At 44.0% G+C, this 24,815-nt stretch overlaps 2 protein-coding genes and 1 non-coding gene across 3 annotated transcripts in view; all 3 read left to right on the top strand.

The window, feature by feature from the left end:
• Positions 1 to 5,445: 5,445 nt before the first annotated feature.
• On the top strand, positions 5,446 to 13,445 carry LOC103723708 (RHOMBOID-like protein 3). Its single transcript, XM_008814715.3, has 5 exons — positions 5,446 to 6,056; positions 11,886 to 12,049; positions 12,358 to 12,521; positions 12,602 to 12,852; positions 13,098 to 13,445. The coding sequence occupies exons 1-5, from the start codon at positions 5,752 to 5,754 to the stop codon at positions 13,207 to 13,209; spliced, it is 996 nt and encodes a 331-aa protein (XP_008812937.2). The 5' UTR covers positions 5,446 to 5,751; the 3' UTR covers positions 13,210 to 13,445.
• Positions 13,446 to 15,475: 2,030 nt separating this feature from the next.
• TRNAV-AAC lies at positions 15,476 to 15,549 on the top strand. Its single transcript has one exon. It is a non-coding gene; the product is annotated as a tRNA-Val (tRNA).
• Positions 15,550 to 18,992: 3,443 nt separating this feature from the next.
• LOC103723711 (protein HAPLESS 2) overlaps positions 18,993 to 24,815 on the top strand; it is a 44,661-nt gene continuing 38,838 nt past the window's right edge. The window contains exons 1-2 of the mRNA XM_026800207.2: positions 18,993 to 19,273; positions 19,440 to 19,583. Coding sequence (XP_026656008.2) covers positions 19,076 to 19,273; positions 19,440 to 19,583 — 342 coding nt within the window. The 5' untranslated portion in view covers positions 18,993 to 19,075. The remainder of the gene's footprint in view (positions 19,274 to 19,439; positions 19,584 to 24,815) is intronic.

Genomic DNA, 24,815 nt, shown 5'->3' with positions numbered 1-24,815 from the left:
GGCATCGCTCGGCTGACCGAGAGACGAACCTTCCCAGGGCGGCAACCCGCCCCGCGAGCCGTTGCACCTCCTTAACAGTCTTTGGAGGCGACATCTCTTGCAGTGCCCGGATTTTCTCCGGGTTGGCTTCAATTCCGCGCTGGGTCACTATGAAACCCAGGAACTTGCCCGAGGTGACCCCGAACGCGCACTTCGCCGGGTTGAGTTTCATTTGATATCTTCTGAGCTTGGCGAATGTCTCGTTAAGATCGGCTATGTGGTGTTCCGCCGCTCGGCTCTTTACCAGCATGTCGTCCACATAGACTTCCATGTTCCGACCGATCTGGTCTTTAAAAATTTGGCTGACCAGTCACTGATATGTGGCCCCAGCGTTTTTCAGGCCAAAGGGCATCACCTTGTAGCAGTAGGTGCCTTTGTCGGTGATGAAGGCCGTCTTCTCCTCGTCTTCTGGCGCCATTCGGATTTGATTGTACCCTGAAAAGGCGTCCATAAAGGTTAGCAGCTGGTGTCCTGAAGTGGAGTCGACGAGTTGGTCGATGCTCGGGAGGGGGAAGCTGTCTTTCGGGCAGGCCTTGTTCAGGTCGGTATAGTCCACGCACATACGCCACTTCCCATTGGCCTTCTTTACGAGGACTACGTTGGCGAGCCAGTCCGGGTAGGAGACCTCCCGGATGAAGCCGGCCCCGAGGAGTTTGTCCACCTCCTCAGCCGCAGCTCGTTGTCGTTCCGGGGCGGAGCCTCTTTTCTTCTGCTTTACAGGCCTGCTGGTCGATCTCACCTGGAGTCGGTGGACCATGACCTCAGGGTCAATTCCTGGCACGTCCGCGGGCGACCAGGCGAAGACGTCAGCGTTGTCCCGCAGGAAACTGACGAGGCAATCCCTCTCGCGGGCGCCGAGGCCGGAGCCGACCTGCACGGTTAGCTCGGGAAAATTTTCTTGTAGTAGGATTTCCAGAGGGTGTCCCTCGCATCGAGGGTTTCTATGGGCAGCGAAGGGCCCATCGGGTGGTCCGGCGCCTCGGCTGGTTGCTTTACTGTGTGGGCCGCCATGCAGCATTGCTTGGCGACCAGCTGGTCTCCGCGGACCTCGCCTACTCCTTGGTTGGTGGGGAACCGTATGAGCAAATGGCGAGTTGAAACCACGGCTCGAAGGGCATTTAGCCCTGGGCGCCCAAGGATGGCGTTGTAGACCGAGGGCAAACGGACCACCAGGAGGTCCATCCTCACTGTGCTCTCCCGGGGGGCGAGGCCGACTGTGACAAGGAAGCTAGCCTCACCTTCAACCGGGACTGCATCTCCGGTAAACCCAACCAACGGGGCATTGACTCTCCGGAGATGCCCTTCTGTCAATCCTATTTTTTGGTAGGCATGATAATACAAAATGTTGGCTGAGCTTCCATTGTCAACTAGGACACGCTTTACATCAAACCTATTTACAATCATAGAGATGACCACAGCGTCATCATGGGGGGTTTCGACCCCTTCTAAATCCTCATCCGAGAACGAGATGACTTCACCAGTACGCGGGCGCTTCGGGGGTGCTCCCAGGGCGGCCGTCCCTGCCGAGGCCCGCCCGATCATGTTGATGGTGCCGGCGATGGGCCTGTTGTCGCGCGGATTTTCGGTTGGTGCGACATTCTCCGCCGGCCTCCTTTCCTCAGGTCGGTTCCTCACGAACCGGTTGAGTACTCCCCGTCGGATGAGCGCCTCTATCTCATCCCGGAGTTGGTAGCAGTCCTCTGTGTCGTGCCCACGATCTCGGTGGAAGCGGCAATACTTCCTGGGATTCCGGGGAAATCCCGTGTCTCGCATAGGAGGCGGGGGTCGGAAGAAGTCCCGGCCCTCGATTTCCATCAGGATTTCGGCCCGGAGAGCGTTGACGGGTGTGTAGTTCTCGTACTTTCCCGGGTACGTCCGAGGCCGTGGTGGGGACCTCGGCCGAGGAGGGGTCCTTTGCTGAGGTCGCCTCTGCTGTCGGGGCGGACTTCTCAGTCTGGGGAGGTTCTTCTCTCGGCGGGGGGATCGGCTCCTTTGTCGGCCGCGCTCCTCGCGGCGTTTCTTCTGCTTCTTGGAGGCGGGCTCAATTGCCCCCCGCCTGGATGCAACTGCCTCCTCGGCCTTGGCATACTTCCGGGCTCGGGCCAACATTTCAGTGAAGTCGGCCGGGAAGCTCTTCTCGATGGAGAAGAGGAATCGGTAGGAGCGAACCCCTGTCTTCAGAGCCGACATAGCCATCGACTGGTCCAGCTCGCGAACCTCCCATGTGGCGGCGGTGAAGTGGTCCAGGTACTCCTTAAGGGGCTCCCCCTCTTTCTGTTTGATGTCGAGGAGGGAGTCTGACGTTCGTCGCTGGCGACGGCTGGCAGCGAAGTTGGTGGCGAACTGCCTGCCGAGCTGCTCAAAAGAGGACACCGTATTCGGCTTCAGCCCAGAAAACCAAAGCCGAGCGGTCCCTCGGAGGGTCGCTGGGAAAGCCTTGCAGAGCATGGCCTCCGAGGACCCTTGTAGGGCCATGAGGGCCCGATAGCTCTCCAGGTGGTCGAGAGGGTCGGTCGTCCCGTTGTAGGGTTCCACCTGAGGCATTTTGAACCTCGCGGGAACCGGCCCATCCTCGATCTGGCGGGAAAAGGGGGACTTGGTGGTGAACTCAAAGTCTCCCTCTTGTCTTGCGTTCTTGCTGTGGAGCGCTGCAATCTGACGCTCCAGATGCTCAACTTTCCGGTCGAGCTCCCCCATCCGTGGGATTGTCGCTGTGGTTTGCGCCGGCTCACGGTGATCTGGGGCTGACTCTGCCTCAGAAAGCTGGGGCCTCCGATCGAAACCTTCTCCCGGTAATTCCCTCCGGGGAGAAGCTCGTTCTCCGTTATTGGCTCTAGAAGAGCCATGCAAGTTTTGGCTTGGAAAAACCGGGCCGTTGGGGGGACACTCCGGCGGGCCCTGAGCCCGTGGGGGGAGCGTAGGCAAAGCTTCCTCGCGCCGCAAACTCTGAACGGCGGCGGCCAAGGCCTGGACTTGCTGTACCAAGGCGTCGAACTGTTCCGGCTGGACCAGAGGAACTGGGTCAGCCGGAGTTGGAGAATTCTGGACAGAGTGTCCAGGGCTTTGCGGGGGACGCCGGGAGATGTTAGAGGCTCCCTTACTTCTCAACTTCATGACTGCTACTCGGGCCCTTCCTCTAGCGCCAACTGTTGCTGGAAATTGGACCCGGGGGCAGTCTTCGGTCGAGGAGAGGGAGCGGCGATGAGTTCTCACGGTGGGGCGGCGGTCCGTCGGCGAGCGGCGTCCTCCGTCTGGGGCAGTCGGAGAGAAGGGGCGGCAGATCCTCCTGGCGAAGCGGCGATCCGTCAGTTGGCGGCGTCCTCCGTCCGGGTGCCTGCACACAAACCGGTGGCCGGGTTTTCCGGCGCCGGCCCTCCGACGCTCAAGTCAGGGAGGGGGCAAATAGTGTAGAAAGGGAGATAAATAATGTCTGTAGAGTGTATCAATCTTCCAACCCCCTCCTGAGAGGCCAAGGCTCCCTTTTATAGGCGGGGGTCGGTTTACCTGCGATGTAACAGGGCGAGGCCGTAGTACGGCTCGGCATGTTGTTCAGGTCGGCGCATGGTCAGGCGAATCATTGCTCTGATGTCGGCGGTGAGGGCGTCGTATAACCAGAACTAGCACGCTGTCAGACGAATTATTGCATTGGCGTCGGAGGTATGCCCGAGATCAGAGACTTATCATAGTTGACTAGACTCTGCTGGGCTGATTTGCCGTGGAGAGCTGAGAGTCCGTAGATGACAGGAGCCATGCGCATTTATGGTGGAGTAAGCCGGAGATCCGCATTTATTGTGGAGTAAGCCGGAGATCCGCATTTATTGTGGAGTAAGCCGGAGATCCGCATTTATTATGGAGTAAGCCGGAGGGTTACAGCGACCATGCGCAATAAATGTCAGGGTACGGTCCTCGGCCGGACCTCTGAGGCGCACGGCCGTAGTAGGTGGCTGACAAGAGTAGACCTCGAACATTGGGGTTTTTCTTAGGTCGGAGGTCTCGAGGTCGGGCGCTCCGAAGTCGGACGCCGACTTCGGCCGTCTGGGGTCGGAAGTGGTACGGCTTCTTAGGGGTATTTATGTCATTTTGGGAAAAAATTTTATTTCCCCAACAGTACCTTTTTTAAGTAGATAGCATGGTTCTACACCTTAATGAAGTCCTTGGATAACTTATACAATTTTTGCTATCTCTATCTTTATGTCATGATCCTTCGCTAAGATTTCATCATCTTAACCTCTATGCATGAATTATATTTTATTTTTTTTCCTTTCATTTCTCTGGCACAAAATAGTTTTCTCTTTGTTTTTTTCCTCCAGGGCCAGCAGGAGTCATCTTAGTTTTGGTTGTCGCATTCTCAAACCTCAAATCCCGGATTAAGTCCACTCTTTGAAGGTAATCTAGTTAATAACATAAGAAACCAATTAGTTAATTAATTACAAATCATGCTATAAGTTAAAACATTTGGTAACCTACCAACAAGAAATTATGATAAACAAAGAGCAAAAGCCGAATCCAACGAAGAGGAGTTAAAAAGAACGAACAAAAAACTTATCTTTGCAAAGGGCTCTGAGCTTTTCCTTTCTTTCTTTCTTTCTTCTTTTCTTTTTTTCTTTTTTTTTTTTTTTTATGATACAACGGCAACTCATGTCATGCATGCATGCGTACACCCATAATTTTTTTTTTTAAAAAAAGTCGACACATGGGTGGGGTGGGCATACTCCTATCTCTCCCAACAACATTCTTCTGAGTAGTGCGCCAAATATGATGCAACCTAGTCAGCCGCACTGTTCGTCTTTCGATAAACATGGATAGTCCGGAACATTGCAAGCTCTCTCACAATCTCATATATATCCTGCAAGAGCGGATGCCTATCTAGATGCCTGTGCCTGTCAACACTTTTCTGAATTAATTTAATCACCAAAACCGCATCACCTTCAAGGTGGATACAATCCGCTCCTAGAGCCCGTCTGGTGAAGATGATACTTTTTCATGCAGCTCTCAACTCTATAGCACTAACTGACTCATCGAAGACGTGTCGACCTCCAGCTGCCACAAGTTTAGACTCATGATCTTTGATCACAAAGCCCACTTTACCTTTATCTTCATCATTAGTGAAGTTGCCATTGAAATTAATCTTAAAAAAAATCAGAAAATGAGGACTCCCATAAGATCAGAAAGGTCCCGGACGCTGCATAAGCTAAATAGGAGCTCCATGTGTCTCTGGCTTTTTGGTCGGGAGCCAGACGGCCATTAATAGAGCTTGACGCCATTAATGTGTGATTAGTTACTGATGGAGTGGGTATAACGTCTTACAGTTAATCCCGTTTCTCGGGCGTTTTCGAATTCCGATACGATAACTGCTCCTCTCGACACGCACCAACCGCCGTCGTCACCCGCCTGCCCCACGCCCACAGCTCTCCTGTCAGTCTCCACTACCCTCAGGCCCCCACCGCCCTAAAAAAAAAACCATTTTTTTCCGCTCCTGCTCCCGATTTCATCCAATTTAATCACCCAAACAAATCTCCAGAGCCGTCTAGCTCTCGTTTACCCCCTCTTTTCAATCACAGTATCAAGGACGATACCCCTCTCGATCTCTTCTTATCATCACTCTCCTACCCCACCACCGACGCCCTCCTTCTAAGCCAAGCAAAACCCCTGGAAACCATCCACCAGTCGCCATAAAAGCTATCAGTGGGGGCGAGAGAGTGAGCGGCGGAAATGGCGGAGTTGGAGGGGGAGAGGGGCGGCGGGGGCGGCAACAAGAGCAGGGCCGGCGGAGGCGGCGGCGGCGGGGGCACGGTGCCGTACTTCTACGACCCGCCGGAGACGGAGGAGAGGCCGTGGGTGCCGTGGGTGGTGCCGCTGATCGTGGTGGGGTGCGTGGCGGTGTTCGTGGTGGAGATATACGTCAACAACTGCCCTGACCACTCGAACCGCTTCGGCCGGTGCGTCGCCCGCTTCCTCCACCGCTTCTCCTTCCAGCCCCTCCACGAGAATCCCCTCCTCGGGCCCTCGGCTTCTACGTATGTTTGAATTTCCCCCCTTTTTTAATCCTATTCCTGACTTCAATTTCTCAATTTTATGATAAAGTTCGGATCTTTATGGCCTTTAAAGCGAAAAGAGGTCATTTGATAGCACTTGCGATATCTCCATCACCTTTTTAGCTCCATTTCTCCTCTTCCCCTGTTTGTCACCCTTTTTTGTCCCTTTTTTTTAATTTGAAAATTCATAGCTTTTTAGATTTAATGTGTTGTTTTTCACAGAAAACTCTTTTTTTTAACTGATTGGGAGCTAATTGAAATTGGTTTTTATGATGTCGAGGTTTTCGTCACCCTGATCACTAAGTTTTCGCCTGGAGGTAGCATTAGGCTTGTTTTTTTTTTTTTTTTTTTTTTGCTAAAGCCGGGTTTTTCAGACAACGCGTGCCTGAATACACCCAATAAAGTCAAAATACACAATCTCACGAAGTGCCAATGGCAACTCTCTCTCTCCCACCCACAGAGCGTATCCAGAGTGGTGGGCCGCGAATGCAGCCACCCAATCAGCCGCCCCATTGGCCTCCCTGAATACATGCTTGGCCTCAAAGGCCACGCCATCCCTCACCATCATCCTAATGTCCCGGATCAGAGGATGGTCGATGCTCTCACCACTCAGTCCCCGCCGGATCCAGCCAATAACTGTAGCCGAGTCACCCTCCAGGATGATCGAGCTGGCCTGCAGCACCTGCCGAGCATGGCGAAGACCTGCCCAGGCAGCTCGCAGCTCTGCCCCTGGAACTGATGTGACGAACAACTGGCAGCCACCTGCTGCCACAACCCTAGAGTGAGGGTCCCGTATGACGAAGCCTGCCCCGCCTCGCGTACCTCTGTCCAACACCGACCCATCAAAGTTTACCTTGAGGAAGCTCGGGGGTGGGGGCTCCCAGGTGAAAAACACCGTCCGAGGAGCTGCCTGAGCAGTAGAGGAACCCCAGGTGTCCCAAGCTGTCAAGGGTGTGTCTGAGGGGGTAGGAAGTCTGGACTCCATCGCTAGTGCTCGAGCAGACTCCGCAACAAACCTCGGCGACATCCTGCGCCCACTGAAAATGCGAGCGTTCCTTGCCAGCCAGATCTGATGGGCAGTGCAAGTCGCTCGGATGGCCTCCTGGCATGACCCGGGACTGGCCAACCCCTGTCGTATCAAATGCAGGAAGAGGCTCCTCTCCTGCCACACCTCCTCCGGGATACCTGTCCACAGCCATGTCGATCTCGCCCAAGTGCACTGAAATAGAACATGATCCACAGTCTCATCAACACTGCAAACCCCGCACTCCGCGGGGATCCCCAAAGCACGCCGGCTCAACACTGCTCTCGTCGGAAGGCGATCCCACATCACCTTCCATAAGAAGAGTGCTGCCCTCGGCTGGAGGCCGGACCTCCAAATCCAGGCGCAGTCTGGTCCTCGCTCATGCTCCTGCTGGATGACCCGGGATAGATCACCCAGCCTGACACTGGCCCTGCATGAGGTGCCCCAGACCCTAACGTCTGGCCCCTCGCAATCTGGTACTGGAAGGGACCGTACCCTCGCAGCAAGATGTGTCCCAAACAGCTGATGTAGTCTGGTATCATCCCACTCTGTCCTCCCTGGTGCTAGGAGGTCACACACCCGAAGCCCCTCTGCTGCCTCAGTATCCACCATCGTCGGCCAACATCTCAGAGGCAAAGTGTCCACCCATGGATCATCGGTCACATCGACGCTCCGCCCATCGCCTATCAGCCACCTGGTGTTAGCCGACACAGTCGGCAAATACCTCGCAATCTCGCGCCACATAAAGGAAGTTCGGCGGCCACTCCGTGCCACCTCAGAGCCCCCTCGGCCAAATCTGGCTGCCATCACCCTGCTCCAAAGCCCCTGCGGCTCCAGCAAGAAGCGAGCTGCGTGTCGAGCAACAAGGGCCTCACGCCGCTCCAAGAGGGAATGCACTCCCAGACCACCCTCACTGATGGGGAGGCAGACGTGCTCCCAAGCCACCAGATGTACCCCATGGCCCCCACTATGAGACCCCACAAGAAGCTCCGAAGAAGACGTTCAATCTTCAGCAGAGTCGTCTTTGGGACCACAGTGTTGGCCATGAGATATACCGGCATAGATCCTAACACCGATCTGACCAGTGTCAATCTCCCCATCATGGATAGAGATGATGCCCTCCATCCCTCCAGCCTGGCCTCGACCCGCTGTACCAGCCCGGAGCACTCTGTCACCCGCAGTCTCCGGCCTGTGATAGGGACTCCCAGGTAGACCAATGTCCCCTCCTGCTCTGGTATCTGCAGAATCCTCCTGATCTCCAGTCTGACTCTAATCTCCGTGCTAGGGCTGAACCGAATGGCTGACTTCATGAAGTTAACTCTCTGTCCGGACGCCGCGCAGTAACCTGCCAGCACTCTAGCGAGTACCCGTGCATCAGAAGCATGCGCCCTGGTCAAAAGAAGACAGTCGTCAGCAAACAATAAATGAGAGATAGGTCCCACCCCCGGTGCTGGGACATAGGCCTCCAGCTCCCGACTAGTGCACGCACCCTGCAATGAACGAGACAAGATATCAGAACAAATAATGAATAAGTAAGGGGATAGGGGACATCCTTGCCGCAGTCCCATAGTGGACTCGAAAAAACTCGTCGGTGTGCCGTTGACCAAAATGGAGAATTTTAGCCTCTGGACGCACCCTAGGACCCAACCAATCCATCTCCTATGGAAACCGTAGGTCTCTAAAGCCTTCCGCAGAAAGCTCCACCTGATCCTATCATATGCCCTCTCCATATCTAGCTTGACTACCATCAAGCTGCGCCGCTTCGATGCACGCTGAAGATCCCACATCATCTCCTGAGCCAACATAACATTGTGGGAAATGTTTCTCCCCGCCACAAAGGCCCCCTGCTCTTGGCTGATAATGCCCGGCAATAGAGGCTTGATCCTGCCCACCATTATTCTCGCCACAATCTTATACAAGGTTGTGCACAAACTGATGGGCCTAAAGTGTCCCGGCTCTACCGCCTCCTGGCGCTTCGGAATGAGCGTGATGAAGGTGGCCTTTCAATCCTCAGGCATAGCTGCCTGAGTGAAGAAGCACTGCACAGCCTCAACCACTGAAGCCCGAATGATACCCCAATATTTCCGAAAAAAGAAAGGGGGGAACCCATCGGGTCCCGGAGCCTTATCCGCTGCCAGGGCCCAGACTGCCTCCTCCACCTCCCGCGCCGACACCGGTCGAACCAGTGTCATATTCTCATCATCAGCAATACCCACATCAGGCCTCGGAAGGAGGCCATCAACATCAGGGCCTCCATCCTCCGTCCATCTGGTGCGGAAAAAATCAAGTAAAGCCTGTCTGACGGCAGGCTCACCCTCCACACGCTGACCGGACCCATCTCGCAATGAGTGAATCATACTCCGCTGTCTCCGGATAACCGTCGTCCGATGAAAGAACCTAGTGTTGCGATCACCCTCACGTACCCACTGGACCCGAGATTTCTGTCGCCAAAAAATCTCATGCTGCCGTAGCAGTGAATGGTGGGTCGCTAGAAGTCCCCGGAGATCGGTCATGTCTTCCGCCGAAAGTTCACCTCCTAGATCCTCTCTCCTCTGTAGATCAGCAATCGCAGTCTCGACCCCCTCCACTCTCCGAAAGATATCGCCCACTTCCTCGCGATTCCAACGACGAAGCCGCCGTTTGGTAATCTCAAGTTTGCGGGAGACCCGTTGCATCGCATTTCCCCGTACCGGGACACGCCATGCATCGCGAACGATGTCCCAAGACTGAGGGTACGATAGCCAAATCTTCTCGAAGCGGAAGGGACTATGATGACCAGGTCCCGATGAAGTGGAAATCAGCAGAGGGCAGTGGTCAGATGCAATCCGGGGTAAGTGACTAACACAGCAGGTAGGGAACCGGAGGATCCAATCTGGGGTCGCAAAGGCCCTATCTAATCGCTCCCAAACCCTAGCACTACCGGATTGATTGTTACACCAGGTAAACCGCGGTCCCGAAAAAACCTAGGTCCACCAGACCGTTCCGCATTACGAAGTCGCGAAACTCCCTCCTATCCACTCTATCCGTGAACTCCGCACCTCCCCTCTTATCACCCGCACTCTGGATACAATTGAAGTCACCAACTAACACCGTCGGGATACCCTGGGCAGTCAGGTTGGCGATCTCTTGCCAAAGAGCTCTCCTAACCCTGTAGTCCGTGCTCGCATACACACCGCACAACACCCACGGGTCAGTATCAGGTTCCGATACAACCATGACTACCTGTTGAGGGCAGTAGTGGAAGACATCAATCTCTTGTTTTGGTTGTCTTCGCTTCCCCACGCCCCACCCCCCCACCCCCCGGGGGGCCTCCTCTCGTGTATATTTCTTCCTTTCAAGGTCTAGCATATTCTTTAGTTGGGGAATTGTGATCTTGATCATTGTGCTGATTTCTATATGCAATGGATTATTTCAAAAGAAAAATATATCATTGTTGAGGTACTTGACATTCGAGAAGTAGAACTGGCTGAATAAGTTATCATGTTTAGAATAGTCTGATACATGCAAGTGCTCCTTTAAAACTAGTCTGAACTACTTGTCATTGCTTAATAATTTGACACCAATCAGGTTTTATTTGAATTATGTGATTATGCAAACTTGTATTTTATTATATTTATTGAAAAAAAATGCAAAGAATATATACATTTTTCTGTTATTTTCTTGCATGCAACACTAAAATTTTACCTGTTTGAGATAGAACTTTCTTTATTCATATGATTTTTCTGGAGGGAGAAAAATATTTCTATAATGTCCTGGAAATCAAAGTTTCTAGCACCTATGGCTCTTGAAAGTGATACTTCAAGGTTAAAAGCAAGAAGGAAATAGAAAGGAGTAGATACAATAAACAAAAATGGTTGTCAACCTACAGTTTATTGAAGGTCTCAGAGTACCTTTACCCTTGGTTGTGGGACTTTAGGTGTGCGAGGCACACACCCACACGCTGGATGGTAACAAGCAGGTGAGTTCACGTCAGAAAATCATGTCGCCTCTTGTAATGGCAAGCTCTGACATTAAATACCTCTGAATTATTCATGTTTTCTTGTTTGCTAACTAATTAGCTATTCAATTTTGCATATTGCGGATGTGTAGTTTGTTGATTTTCTTTATGTTAAAGGGATGATATTTAAAGCTACTTCATTAAAGTCTCGAAAGCCCAATTTGCTATTTCATTTAACATAGTGGCATGACTTACTTTAGCCATGACTCCTTGATATTGTCATAGCATTTGCAATCACGTGGTTGGGCGGGGGGCACTGATGTCCAAGACATGTATTGCTTGGAACATATGAATTAGTTTGAGTCAGTGGAGACCTTTATAATGAAGAAAGATTGCTAAAACCTGTTGATTAGATTTAGTATTAGTGGTTGTGGACATTTGAAGCAAACTTTGCCAGTTATTTCAAAAAGAAAGAAAACTAGAAGAGATTCTTTGTTTGTATTTTCATATTTCAAATATTTGGAGCAAAATATTACACATTCAGACCTCTTTTCTTGATAGAAACAAACTTTAGTGCGTCTACCAAAAAGAAACTTTAGTGTCAAAGAAATTGCTCAAGATAGGGTATTCGTGACAGTTAAGGTTCTTACTTGACACCTTATGAGTTACAAACTAAACTATCAAATATTATTTTATGAGTACCGTAATCTTTAAAAGATTACGATGGTGTGAATTTTTTTGGGGGGCTGGAAGGGGGATGTGGTTGCTAATGGGGTATATATGCAATTATAACCTTATGAAGTAGATCCCTAGAACAGAATTAATTATCTTTGACTTTCGATCTTGTCAGATTGGAGAAATTGGGAGCTCTTGAGTGGAACAAAGTGGTCCATCAGCATCAGGGATGGAGGCTTGTTGCTTGTATCTGGCTGCATGTGGGCCTTATCCATTTGCTTGTAAATATGCTAAGCCTTGTTTTTGTTGGAATTCGCCTCGAACAGCAATTTGGATTTGGTAAATTCTGTTCTTAACATTGTTCTTAATTTATCCTATTAAATTATTAGAAGAAAGAAATTGTTAAATTTCATTAATAGGTTGGTGAGGAATAAATTCTTATTCGTTTTGAATAATGCTCTTCTAATTGAGTATCACCCCTTAATGTTCACTGAGCTCTGAGGGCATCACATTGGCATGTTTCAGAGATGATTTGTACTTTTCTACATGCATGATAATACACGATCTCAATCACATTGTTTAGTTCAAGTCTTGTTTTTTATATCATTTGAACATGCCATTTTCCTGACTTCTTTTCCTCCTAGCAGCACGGATTGGTGTAATATACCTTCTATCAGGGTTTGGTGGGAGTGTTCTTTCAGCTCTTCTCTTAAGAAATAATATTTCTGTTAGTGCTTCTGCTGCTTTGTTTGGACTTCTTGGATCAATGCTATCAGAACTAATCACAAACTGGACTATCTATTCCAACAGGGTACATACATGCTGTATATTCCAAGTTTAATTCATGTTCATTCAACTCATTGGTCTCATCACATTGATTTCTTATTGCAGGCTGCAGCTTTATTAACTCTCGTGTTTATGATTATTGTCAACTTGGCCATTGGAATCTTTCCGCATGTTGATATCTTGGCCGATATAGGGGGGTTCTTAACAGGTTTTCTCCTTGGTTTTATTTTGTTGATCCGGCCTCAATTTGGCTGGATGGAACGTCAAGATCTGCCCCCATCGAGTCAGGTTACTTCCAAATACAAAGCATATCAGTATGTGTTGTGGGTGATGGCATTGCTTTTGATACTAGCTGGGTAAGCATTACTTTGCTGATATCTTCGTAAATCTGTCACGAAACATACACAATCTTGCATTGCTTGACATAACACTCAAAAATCATAACCACGACTCAGTCTCATAACGAACAATTTGTGGAGCACGATTCTCCAGCACCACGACTTGGTGCCACCATGTGCTATGGCATAGTTTCCTTGGTTAATTTGAATCCATATAATCAAAGATTAGTCACTTTTTTCATTATTATTTTTTTTTTTTGCAGATTTGCAGTTGGTTTGGTAATGCTTTTCAAGGGAGTGAACAAGAATGATCATTGCCACTGGTGTCACTATCTGAACTGTGTACCCACATCAAAGTGGAGCTGCGATAATTGAAAAAATAGCTTTTCGAGGAAAACTATGTTTGGAAGAACAGTAAAATTATCACATTTCAGTGTCTGATAATACTTCAATACATCTGTAAATAGTCAAGAAACTGATTGCTCTTTCATTTAACTTTTTTAAGTGTTCTCAGAGTGATTTTGTTACATGTGCCTTCCATCAGACTGAGTGCTGTACTTCTTAGTTACCATTAATTATTTAGTATCCTTTTGGATTTGATAGTTTTGTCAGCACAACCAACATGTGATATCTTCAGAAATATGTTACCCTATTGTGATGGGTTAACCACCATTAGGTGGGCTTTCCATCAGATGACGGTATCTGTCACGTCAAAGATGAACCATCTATTTGAAATGAAAACAGGCTTGTCTACATTCCTCCCAGAGCATTTATCCAATGTGTCTTCAATGCCTTTATGGATTCCTTTTTGGTGGAGTGGTTGTTTCAACTGCACATAATCATGCCTCTTTGATTAGGTGCTCTTTCAGTTTATCTTCCAACTATTCTTTGTGCCCATGATGACATTCTATCTATCTTGGATGCTCGCGGCCACCGACTTGATGAATAATTTGATTCCTTTCTTATAATTCACATCCATTTTCCTCCAGCTTGCTTCAGTTTCATGAGAAATAGCTTATCAAAGAACAGGCATGTCAACTCTTATCACCTTACAGGCTGACCACCCAAAGGAACATCCAGACAAATCAACATGGCCATGGAGCAAGCTTTGTCCAGCTCTACTTATGCAGTTATCGATCGAGGAGAGAGAACCTCTGGATCGACCGATGCGATTTAGAGAACAAAGGCACCTCCATAATTCCAAATTAATTTTCATGTTGTTACTAGACAGACACTTGGTGATGCGAGAGATGCAGCTGGATGGCAAGTGTTGGATGCGCAGAATAGATCATTTGCTCTTGAAATATGGTTATACCTGCCAACATTGGAAAGACCTATTCACAACTTACATGTAAAGCGGAAGTTTCGACTAATATGGGGCATGATTCTTGGGTATTTGATGCAATTTGGAAAAGGAGGGGGTTGGAGAGACACTCAACTCATCTTGCATCGGCGCTTAGGACCAAGCCTTTGGATAATGCACCAATAAGGACTTCAGATAGTGCACAAATAAGGAGAAACATAACTTTTCTAACCCTCTATAATCCTTTTGTTAACTTTTTCTGTGTTTCCTATTACTATCACTCATTTGAATGGTAACTCATGAGAGGAGAGAGAGAATTAACTTCTCTCTAAATTTCCTTTTTCAATCCCTCCAAAGATGAAGAGCTTCGGAGAAAAAAACTCTCTTCTTCTCTTGTTTTCCATTGTACCCTCTATAGCCTCGGAAACACAGACATGCCATCAAATGGTAAATAAATTTTACCATAGAAGAGGAGAGAAAAAATGATGAGATTCGTATTTAGTTGGTTATTTAATTAGAGCCAAAAAAACACTTCAATTTTCTTTCATCTGCTTGTTTCCCTCAAAGGCAAGTTTTATTTATACCTAGTGAGAATTTATTTCAAATGGTAAATTCCTTTTTCCATTAAACATTAGATACCGAAACTTTTCCTACTTTAGCGTACCTTTGTTTTTCTTAAGTTTAACATAATATCATTAGAATATTTTAGTTTTCGCTGATCACATTATTAAAAATCACAAGAAATTTATAATTTAAAATCTAAAGTATTTTAATATCAAATAATATATTTTCCAATCTGCACCTTGTAGTCACCTGATTGATTTCTTTTTCCAAAGATATTTAGTGGCCAGAAAAGAATGCAGATCTGTTGCCATGAGAAGACTCTGGTCATTATCTCATGTAGTTACTTTGGGAATCACCCTCTTGCCAAATCCCTATAGATTGTAGATAGGACCATAGTAATACATCATCCTCCCATGGTGCACCACACATGAAACGCTCTAAGAATCAATTCTTGACACTACCCAAGAATGCAAGCAAAATGGCAGACTGAGATCATGTAGAAGATATGCAGCCAAGGCAACAATCAGAAGAGTCAAAAGTAACTTTGCTGACAAGTTCTTTACTATGAATTCTTTATAAGTTAAATGGGTCAGCAACAATAGGAATTGGTTTGGTAGAAAGTTTATAATCCTTTTCGAGTTAAATTAGATTCACAGGCTAAGGTGGGTCTTCTGGTCATCAACTCAATTAGAAGCTATCATAACCTCATTTTCACTTGTTGTGGACTCTTGACTTATTTCTATGAGAGCATATTTCTAGCCCAATCCAACAGAAGGTGTCGTGGTGTAGTTGGTTATCACGTCAGTCTAACACACTGAAGGTCTCCGGTTCGAGTCCGGGCGACGCCAAGTTATTTTTTATTATTTTTCCAATTTGCTGAATTTTTTTCTGAAAAATTCTTCTTTAATGAAGACTAAAAAAGGGGATGGCGTCTTCTTATTTTCGTATTTTTTTGATTGTACAACAAAGTCCTACCCTCGATACAAAAGATATGAGCTGGCCATTATTGCATTAATGTTTTATATTTTCTAATCCAATTTTCTGAAAATTTTCTCTAATTCTACTGAAAACCAATAAAGAGGATGGCATCTTTTTACTTTCGTAATTGGATTATATAACAAAAGTCCTACCTGAAATACAAGAGATATTAGCTGGTCATTTATGCTGAGTCTTCTATACAATCTGAACGTATCGATGATTGAAGTTCTTTCTCTTCTCAAAAAGTCCACATTAATATTTTATTTTTCTAATCCAATTTTCAGAAAATTGTCCTTAGAAATTCTTCTTGTTTTTTTTTTACTGAAAACTGATTAAGAGGATGGGATCTCCTTAGTCCTGTAACTGGATTATACAACATAAGTCCTACCTGAAATACAAAATATATCAGCTGGTCCTTGTTGCAGAGCCTTCCATGCAATTTGAATACAGTGATGATTGAAGTATTTTTCTCGTCAGAAAGATGATTTGAGTGTTCGAGACTTCATGCAACCAGGGAAAGAAAAACCTTGGTGTGAAATGAGAAAAGGCTAACAGCGAAATCGGAAGTTAAAACGAGGCCTCAGATGTAATATTCATGGAAGTGACTTCTCTTGCACTAGCAGCCATTGTGATGGATAAGGCGGAGAAAAGTCTTAACAGTGAACTTCAAGGCCAAAACAAGGTAGACTTCTCTTGCTGTAGCAGCCACTATGCTCTATAAGGGTTTAATTCGCTTGGGTTATTGGAGAAGACAGAAGAGAAATGACACAGAAGACAAGATGAGTGATCCAGAAACCAGCAGAGCAGAACAGAAGGTTAAGGGAAATGTAAAGATTATTGGTCTTTTGGACAAGGTTTTATTTATTTTGTTTTTGATACATTAGCAAGGTTGCTGAGTTTCTTTCCTCCTTTCTTCCCTACTCCTAGGGGAAGGAAATGTATCTAAAGCAGTGGTTTGGATATACATGAAGCTCATATGCCAAATGCCTAAAAGAATTTGCTTCATGGATTTCAACAAAGAACAAGTTTTAATAGAGATTTGTGATATGCGTGGAATATAGAGTGTCTATATGAAGGAAATTAACATATTCAGGAAGTGTTTCATGCACCACTTTAGTTTTGGGCTGTATGAACTTTATTTTGCATACTTTTGGTTTACCTTTTCTCATTTAAATTCGGCCTCGCTATATGTAACTTCTATTTCTTGTTTAATTTTCATTGAAAGAAAGTTAGTTTCAAGCTTCAGCTAATGCATAATTACAAGAAATAATCTGGAGTTATAAATTCATAAAAGCACATCCATTGTGTCAAGGTCTCCCCCTTTTAAGCAAACTTATGTCATTTTCTGCTGAAAAGTCTGTAATGGCTAATTTCATTCGACTTCATGGAATAATTTTTGCATTCATTAATTCAATATTATAAGTTTCTGCAGAAAAACTGGAAGTTGAACTGAAGGACTTTAGAAATGTGGAGCTATTTTTCAGAAAAGGAAGTGAACTCATTGATTGCCAGGTATAGGTGTATGGTTGGTTTACTTCAGTTTGCCAAGATTTATAAAGGAGATTTTTGCAATATGAAAAATCTGATGGATGTACCAATATGAATTGTATTAATGCAAAAATGGTAACCACCTCACTAACCACATCACATTTGAGGCATCCAATTAACTATCTTCTACTTAAGTCTACTCAGGTTTCATTACCTGGAATAGACCATTTAAATGCTAACATATGCATCCTTTTTTTTTGGGGGGTAGAAAAATAGGAGGGGAGGGGGAGGGACCAGCCCACCCGCATAGCAGCCCCACTACTGGGCCCCCCTTCTACCAGGGAATGTTCAATACAGGTCGTAGGTTTCGCGTGCCTTCTTTGACCTGTGGGCTCACCGCCTCACATGTGGGTACGTCATCCCGGTGCCATCTTGGTACAGATGGAAGGAAAGCATATTTGCCAACGAACCATCCGGGCGTGGGGCATCCAATCCTCTAATTTAATCGACGCCCGCGCGTTTCGAATCCGGACAACTCAGGTGGAATTATCACCCCCTTACCATCAAGCTACCTGGTGGCAACATATATATATACACACACACACACACATGCATGCATCCTTTGCACCTTCAAAGTGACCACCTTTATGATTATCTGGTGATCAAGTTTAGTGTATAAGCCAACAAGCACATCATTTCTAGTTATTTGTATATAAAAAGGGTAAGTTGCATTGATAAAGAATTCCTATGGTTCTTTGTTTCATTTCCTGATTTTTGTGATATAGATCAATGATCAACAGTGTGGATCTCCGAGTTAGCTGCGATAACATTGATTTTGGAATCAAGTGTACACAGACTCTTCTCTTGAAAGAGCATAGTATCTCTAGATATCATTTAGTATATTTAATTACTTTATATTATATTTTTATTTTTTGATATGCATCGCAATTGTTCGAGTTGCTAATGTACATATGAAAATTTTGAGAGGTATTAAAATTCTTAAAATATTTTTAGGTTTCTAAGCAGCCCGCTTTCATCTCAAAATTTAATGAGTTAGTTCAGCACACTTCAAATTATATAATGCCCTGAGCTTAAACTAGTTGTGACTTGCTTAAGCTCAAATCACTCGCACTCCTATATGCAATATTATGGAGGGACATTATTAAGTGTCCAACAATTTTGTTGGAGAAGTTTGCCTAATATAATAAAATAAAATTAGAACTTAATACAACTTTAAAACATGTCTCCTCTGCAACAGCTTAGTGGTTATACCTACTTTCTTGAAAGAAAAGCATTAGGACTCCAAAATTTAAGAAGTGCTATCTCTCGTGTATTTCGATGCCGATTATAGTTCTAGTTTCACAACTGATAGGCTTAGCTTGCATATATGCGCATGCCAAGACTTAAGAGGGATGGAGTGGGTAGAATATGAATTTTCTGTGGCACATGGTTTACACTGCAGTGCTGTGCAGCACTCGATGCCTTTCATCAAGAGATGGATAGTTATAAAATATAAAAATCTTAAGTGCTAACAGCACACTGCAAAGGATCCCAGTCGGACGGATAGGGTTGGAGATGGGCGGCTCTAGCCGCCTCTATCTTAAAATATATATATATATATATATATATATCTCTCTCTCTCTCTCCCTCCAAGTGCACGTATCTTATTGGAATTTTGCACGAATCTCGATGCATTGTCTGCTTCCTGATGCAGTACGCATAGAGAAATCTATGCGCGCTTTTTCTGAGACCCTGCCCGTCTCCACGTCCAATGGTTTTAAATGGGGGAAGCGCGCGACCGGTTGCAAGCCCACGATCTCCCTCTCACCCCCAAAACTGGGAACATCCATTCATCTCTCCGAACTCCTCTTCTTACCCCTCAACCCCAAAAAAAACGCGAGACCATAGATGGAATCTCGCCGGCGGCCGCCGGGGAAGAGGATTCCCCCTCCACGCCTCCTCCTTTTCCTCCTCCTCCTCCCCACCTTGACCGCCGTGGAGGTCCTCTCCAAATCCAAGCTCGAGAGCTGCGTCAGGGCCTCCGAATCCGACCAGCTCCAGTGCCACAAGAAGGTCGTCATCAACCTCGCAGTTCCCAGTGGATCTGTAAGCACCCTACTCATCTAATTCTTCTGTAATTTGGGTAAAACCCCTAACTTTAGTATATCGAGGAGCTTCCCCTTTTGCTCGATCATGCTCTTTTTGTCAAAATGCATCAAGGAATTTAGAATTTGTTGATGTTGCAAGAGTATTGGTTTCTTATAAATGGCAGAGTGGAGGGGAGGCGTCCATTGTTGCGGAACTAGTGGAGGTGGAGGGGAATGACACGCAGAAGATGCAGGCGATACGAGCACCCCCCGTTATCACGATCAACAAGTCTGCGGCGTATTCACTCTATGAATTAACGTACATAAGGGTATGAGAATGCTAGTCATTTGCTTTCTTAATCAGTTTTTCTCTTGGCTTCATGAAGTTACTAGCTCCATTTACTCATTATTAAGTTGAGTGAATTAATGGAGTTTGAGACAGCCATAAGTGGAATTGGCTAGCATACTTTAGCGTACAAAGTTGCTGTTAGTATTTTTTTTTTCTTATTTTTTTATCATTTTTTGAGGTAGGTTTTGATCTGGACTGTGTGTTTATAATAATAGATGGTCAGCGTGCATGAGAAGAATAAAGTTATGATTTTAGGTGCTCTTTTTTGTGATGATGGAATGGGGTTGATTGTGCCAAAGATCACATAAGTAATAGTTTTTTAGAGGGAGATTTGCCGACACATTCAAGTAATATTGAGTTTAGAAAGCAAACTGTTTTATTTAGGCCAGCTAGGCTTGTTGATTGTCTCAGAATAAATGAAGATAAAAAGGCTATAGTTGAATGCAGAGAATTGCACGGCAGAATTTGTATTTAGGCCCTTGAAATCTAGAGGTGTGGAGGAATGATTCCTTGCAATAATTTGAGCACTGTTTTTTTTTTTTTTTGTAGATGGTTGTGACAGTTTGTTAATTTTTGATTTTCACTTCCTGTTGATAATGAAAGCTGAAACATGCCAAATTAAGATACGCATATAGGTTAATGTTCCCTTAACCTATCATGTTTGTCTCAGAACCATCAACAATGGCTTTCATTCATTTGATAGTTTAACATTGGTCAGTTGTTGGAAGATAAATATCAGACTGTTGTACATATATAACAAATTTGATATTAAATTCACAGAAATCTGAAGTTCTGAACTACACCATGAAATAACATAGGCAAATATATAAGCGATGTTGATTAATTCTTTTTTTTTTTTAAGTTCATTATATATAAAAAAACCAAATAAGCCATATCAAGTTGCATTTCCACATAACAAATTTAAGGTTATAAATAGGGGTGACAATAGATTGTGGTTGCATTGGGTTGGGTTATACTGATTCCCAAACTTGAATCATAAGTGCAAGATCTAAACCTGCACTTATTTGGCAAGCCGACATCTATAGCTAGCAGGGAAGGGTTAAGGTGGAGGGAAGAAGAAAGTAAGAGGGATGGGAGTCTTGGTAGGCATGATTTGGCTTTTAGGTATGGTTCATCCCACATCCAAAACTGAAGCTGATGTTGGACAGGATAGGTAGTCAAGCCTTTCTATCTTTTTTCCTTTTTTTTGTGTGTGTTTGTGTCTGCCTAGACTTGATACAGTTGGTTTAGCAGATCATTTGCTCCTTTTGCAACTCCTATCTCCACTACTAAATTCATGGCATACATGCCCATATGTGCTAATCTGTTCTAAAATCTGATATGCTTTAGAGTTTCTTTAGTTATTTTTAACATTATGTAAAGAATAAAAAATAGAAAAAGTTTCTCAAAACTTTAGAGTTTATCATATTTCTTTACTAATTATCGGTCGATCAATAGGAGAAATTTAGAGAAAAAGATGCAAATCATGCAATGAATTTTGTGGAAATTTTTGTGAGCTCTAATTCTTGTGCTAACATTATTGCAGTTGAAAGCAATTACCGACTTGTTTATGACTTCATCTAACATGCATTAAACTGATCATAATCGATCTCATAGACAAGTTGGGACTTTCATATGTATTCTTCTTGATGGTTTCCAAAACTTAAGGTAGAAAATTTAACAATTTTGTTCACAACAAGTTTTCTATTCCTTTGAAACTCGACCTATTTCAACCAAAATGTACCTAAATGGGGTTATATACATATCATAACCCCTTCATATCTTTTTAGATATGTCAAAAATGCTTTTTGTTGTAGTTGAGTGAAAGAAAGAAAAAAGAAACTTGATCCTCGAAAGAAAGGGGAAATTTTAAGGGTGCTATAAGTTAAAATGTGTTAATAATTGAAATACCTGATAAACAATTGATTTCTTAAATTCAGGCCCTCTTCCTTACCTTGACCATGATTGTCATGATGGCTAAATTGTCATCATGAACTCGTTGGTACTCAATCCTTTAAGTGCTTTTGTATGTTTAACTGGTCTATTAAAGGTTTTAATGGTTAAAAACAAAGGTTGAAATACCACTCATATTAAACCAAAGGTTTTAATAGTTTTCCTTGATTTTGATCCTTGATACCGCTTGATGGTGAGCAACCCTTACCGGTGTTGAAGGGACTCAATTCTAGGCATGTGGACCCAACTTGATGCTGAATAAAGCAGTATCACTGGGTATTGTTTGGTATTTCTTGGTACGGGACCTTAAGAGTTTTAATGCTTGTTTTTCATCATTTTAAGTTGGGAACAAGCGTTAGGAAAGAAAAGACATTTAGATGCAATATACACTAGGTTAAAGCAAGGGTTGTTGAGTTTTTAGGCTAGAAATCTTTCTAGCTTGGCAAATCCTTCTTGCCACCTCTTTTTTTTTTTTGAAAAAAATTCAAGAATTATTTAGTGCTTAATTGAAAAAATATATAAGAGTTTCGTTTTTAGTGAATTTAATACTTGTTGGTTATTGAATGCATGCTCTCGAGCATGAATCAAGGATCAAAATCAAGCAAAACTAGCATAAAATTGCAAGTTATGTTCGAAATGTGCTTTCATATTTGATGAACTGCAGAAAATTAATCCTAGGAAATCCAAAGGAAATCACTTCTATTTTAATGTTAATTCAGTGATTTCCAAGAAACACTAACTAGCATTATTCATCAACTTAAATATATAAAATTCATAATTCATTGAATGTTATGTTTCTGAGAAAAATGATTTCCTAAATTTCATCAAATTATAATATAGTATTCATTGATTCAATAGTTTTCAGTAACCTAATTGCATTTTAATTGTTAATTTCACACATGTTTTTAATATATTTTTAGTTACAAGTTCTGTGATATTATGTAATATCTAGCAACATAAGCAATGCAACAGGAAGAAATACATTTAAAAGGATTGCTGATTTCAAATTTAGTTTTGGCATAAAAGTGCATTATCTTTTCATATCAGTAGAAGCCTTGATTGTTTGCTAGGACAATTTATGCACTATAAGTGCCCACAAGATGATACACAAACTTATCTAAAGATATATGTTATTTCTAGTAACTAGGAAAGTGAAACATCTGATATGTCATCTATTGTCAACAAAATAGCATTATATGTACCCCTATAAGATGTCAGTGTTGTTGATAAATAGTTCCTAAACATGTTAACTGCATTTCTTACGGAAGGCTAGCACACATGTGCGTGAACTAACACATTCCTCTGTGAAAGATGCAACAACACAATATATAACATGTTCCTATATGGAAGATGTAATGATCCAACCTATAACTAGATGTAATGTTCCTACATGAAAATGAACTAGTCCATGAAATGTCCTAAGCACTCTCAAGCATCATTTCAGATGGACATGCTTTCTAACCAAATTATAAGGCTTTTCTAATCAAACTTTTGGGTTTCAGTAATGTTTAGGTATAATAGGATTTATGAAACCTTAAGAAATGAGAAATTTTGGTTTGTAGCCATTGGAATTTTGATCTAAAGTTGGGAAATCAGTTTTCCATTCTTGAGGAACTAGAATTTTCAAGTATTTTTATACAATCCAAATAGAGAGTACTTCCTTATTTTCATGTAATGTCTAAAGTGAATGGAAATAGAAATGAACATAAAAGGAAGAAGAGGACATTTACTATCTAAATAAACGTCTCTGATTGTCTGTCTATATTATCTTTTTATTTGATTTCCTACTAAGCTCTATGATCAACCCACCTGATATAGCACCTCACCCACCTAGCCAACCTATCTAGCGGAAACCAACCTAGGGTGGAAGTGACCTAGTGGGCCCCACCTCCTTAACCACCATTCCAAGCCTATATATAAAGGCTAATGGGGCTGGTTATGATGGTTACGGAGGAGAAGAAAGGGTGCATGGGAATTATGGAGGAGAAGAAAGGATGCATGGGGCCCTTAGAGTGAGATGATGATGATGACGAAGATGAAGAGGAGCTTGGATTGTTTGTTTCATTCTCTTACTTAGAATAGCAGCTTCCTTCATGTCCTTGAGATGAAGTTTGAATTTGTCTACCATTTTTGAATCTTATAGTCAGTTTTAACTTTTATTATTCATGGTTCTTGTAATTTTTAAAAAAACTGTATGATCCTTTCTAAAGTCTATGCTTACTCTGTCTTTTGAATTTTGTATCAGTTTGAAGTTTGTATGTTGTTTCGAGGTTTCACACCTCAATAGCATCTTTTGATATTTTGGATTCTTTAATCAGCTTAGGTTTTAAAGTTGTTTTGGAATTGGAACCTATGGTTGTTGTAATGATTTCTGGACTTATCTTTTCTTTGAGAATTTGGTACTATATTAATTGGAAGCTATGCTCTGGTTATAATAGTGAAATTATGAATCTTTACGGAATTTCGAATTGATATTTTTGGATTATGTAATATATGTGTTGAGGATGATCGTGTTATTTTGATGATTAACACAACCATTGAGGAAATATCTAATTAGTACTACAAGTTGTGATACATCACTACTGAGTTCGACACTCTCGATACATTAGAAGAATGAGATCAAGATGTCTTTCAATGATTAATAATAAGATAAAATTTGTAATAGAAAAGGGATAGAGAATTCTAAATTCTAATTCAGCAAAGTTTCAAGTGAAATGTACTCTTAAGGGCAAAATAGTAATTTTAATTGTTAAGAGTATGTAACACTACCATGGCATACATTCAAAATTGCTTGAAATATATTTCATTGATTGTATGGATGAGTCTAACCTTAAGATGCAATAAAGTGTGGAATGAGTCGACCCCAACATAGGTGGAGTCGATCCTGGCACATTATGGAACCATCAGGCACACCTCTGCAAAAATGGCACGGATGAACAATAGTGGAGTCGACCCCAAGTATGCTTGAGTCGACCCCAGGAGCGGAGCCGACCCCAAAGAACCTTGAGTCGACCCCAGCTTCAAGTCTCAAGAAAACAAGTCTCTGAAATTTACTGAGAGGGCCGACCCCAACTTTCCTTGGGCCGACCCCAGATGGAGCCGACCCCAATGGAGTCGACCCCAACTGAACATGAGTCGACCCCAAGGCTATGTCGTTTAAAACTGTCTCTGGAATCCCTGAGAGGGTCGACCCCAATGGAACTTGAGTCGATCCCACTGTAGCTTGAGTCGACCCCAAAAGGAGTTGAGTCGACCCCAG

This window comes from Phoenix dactylifera, chromosome 18, assembly GCF_009389715.1.
Source record: "Phoenix dactylifera cultivar Barhee BC4 chromosome 18, palm_55x_up_171113_PBpolish2nd_filt_p, whole genome shotgun sequence".
Lineage (NCBI taxonomy): Eukaryota > Viridiplantae > Streptophyta > Magnoliopsida > Arecales > Arecaceae > Phoenix > Phoenix dactylifera.
The sequence above is the reverse complement of the archived record's forward strand: the minus strand, read 5'-3'. Positions and strand labels throughout refer to the sequence as shown.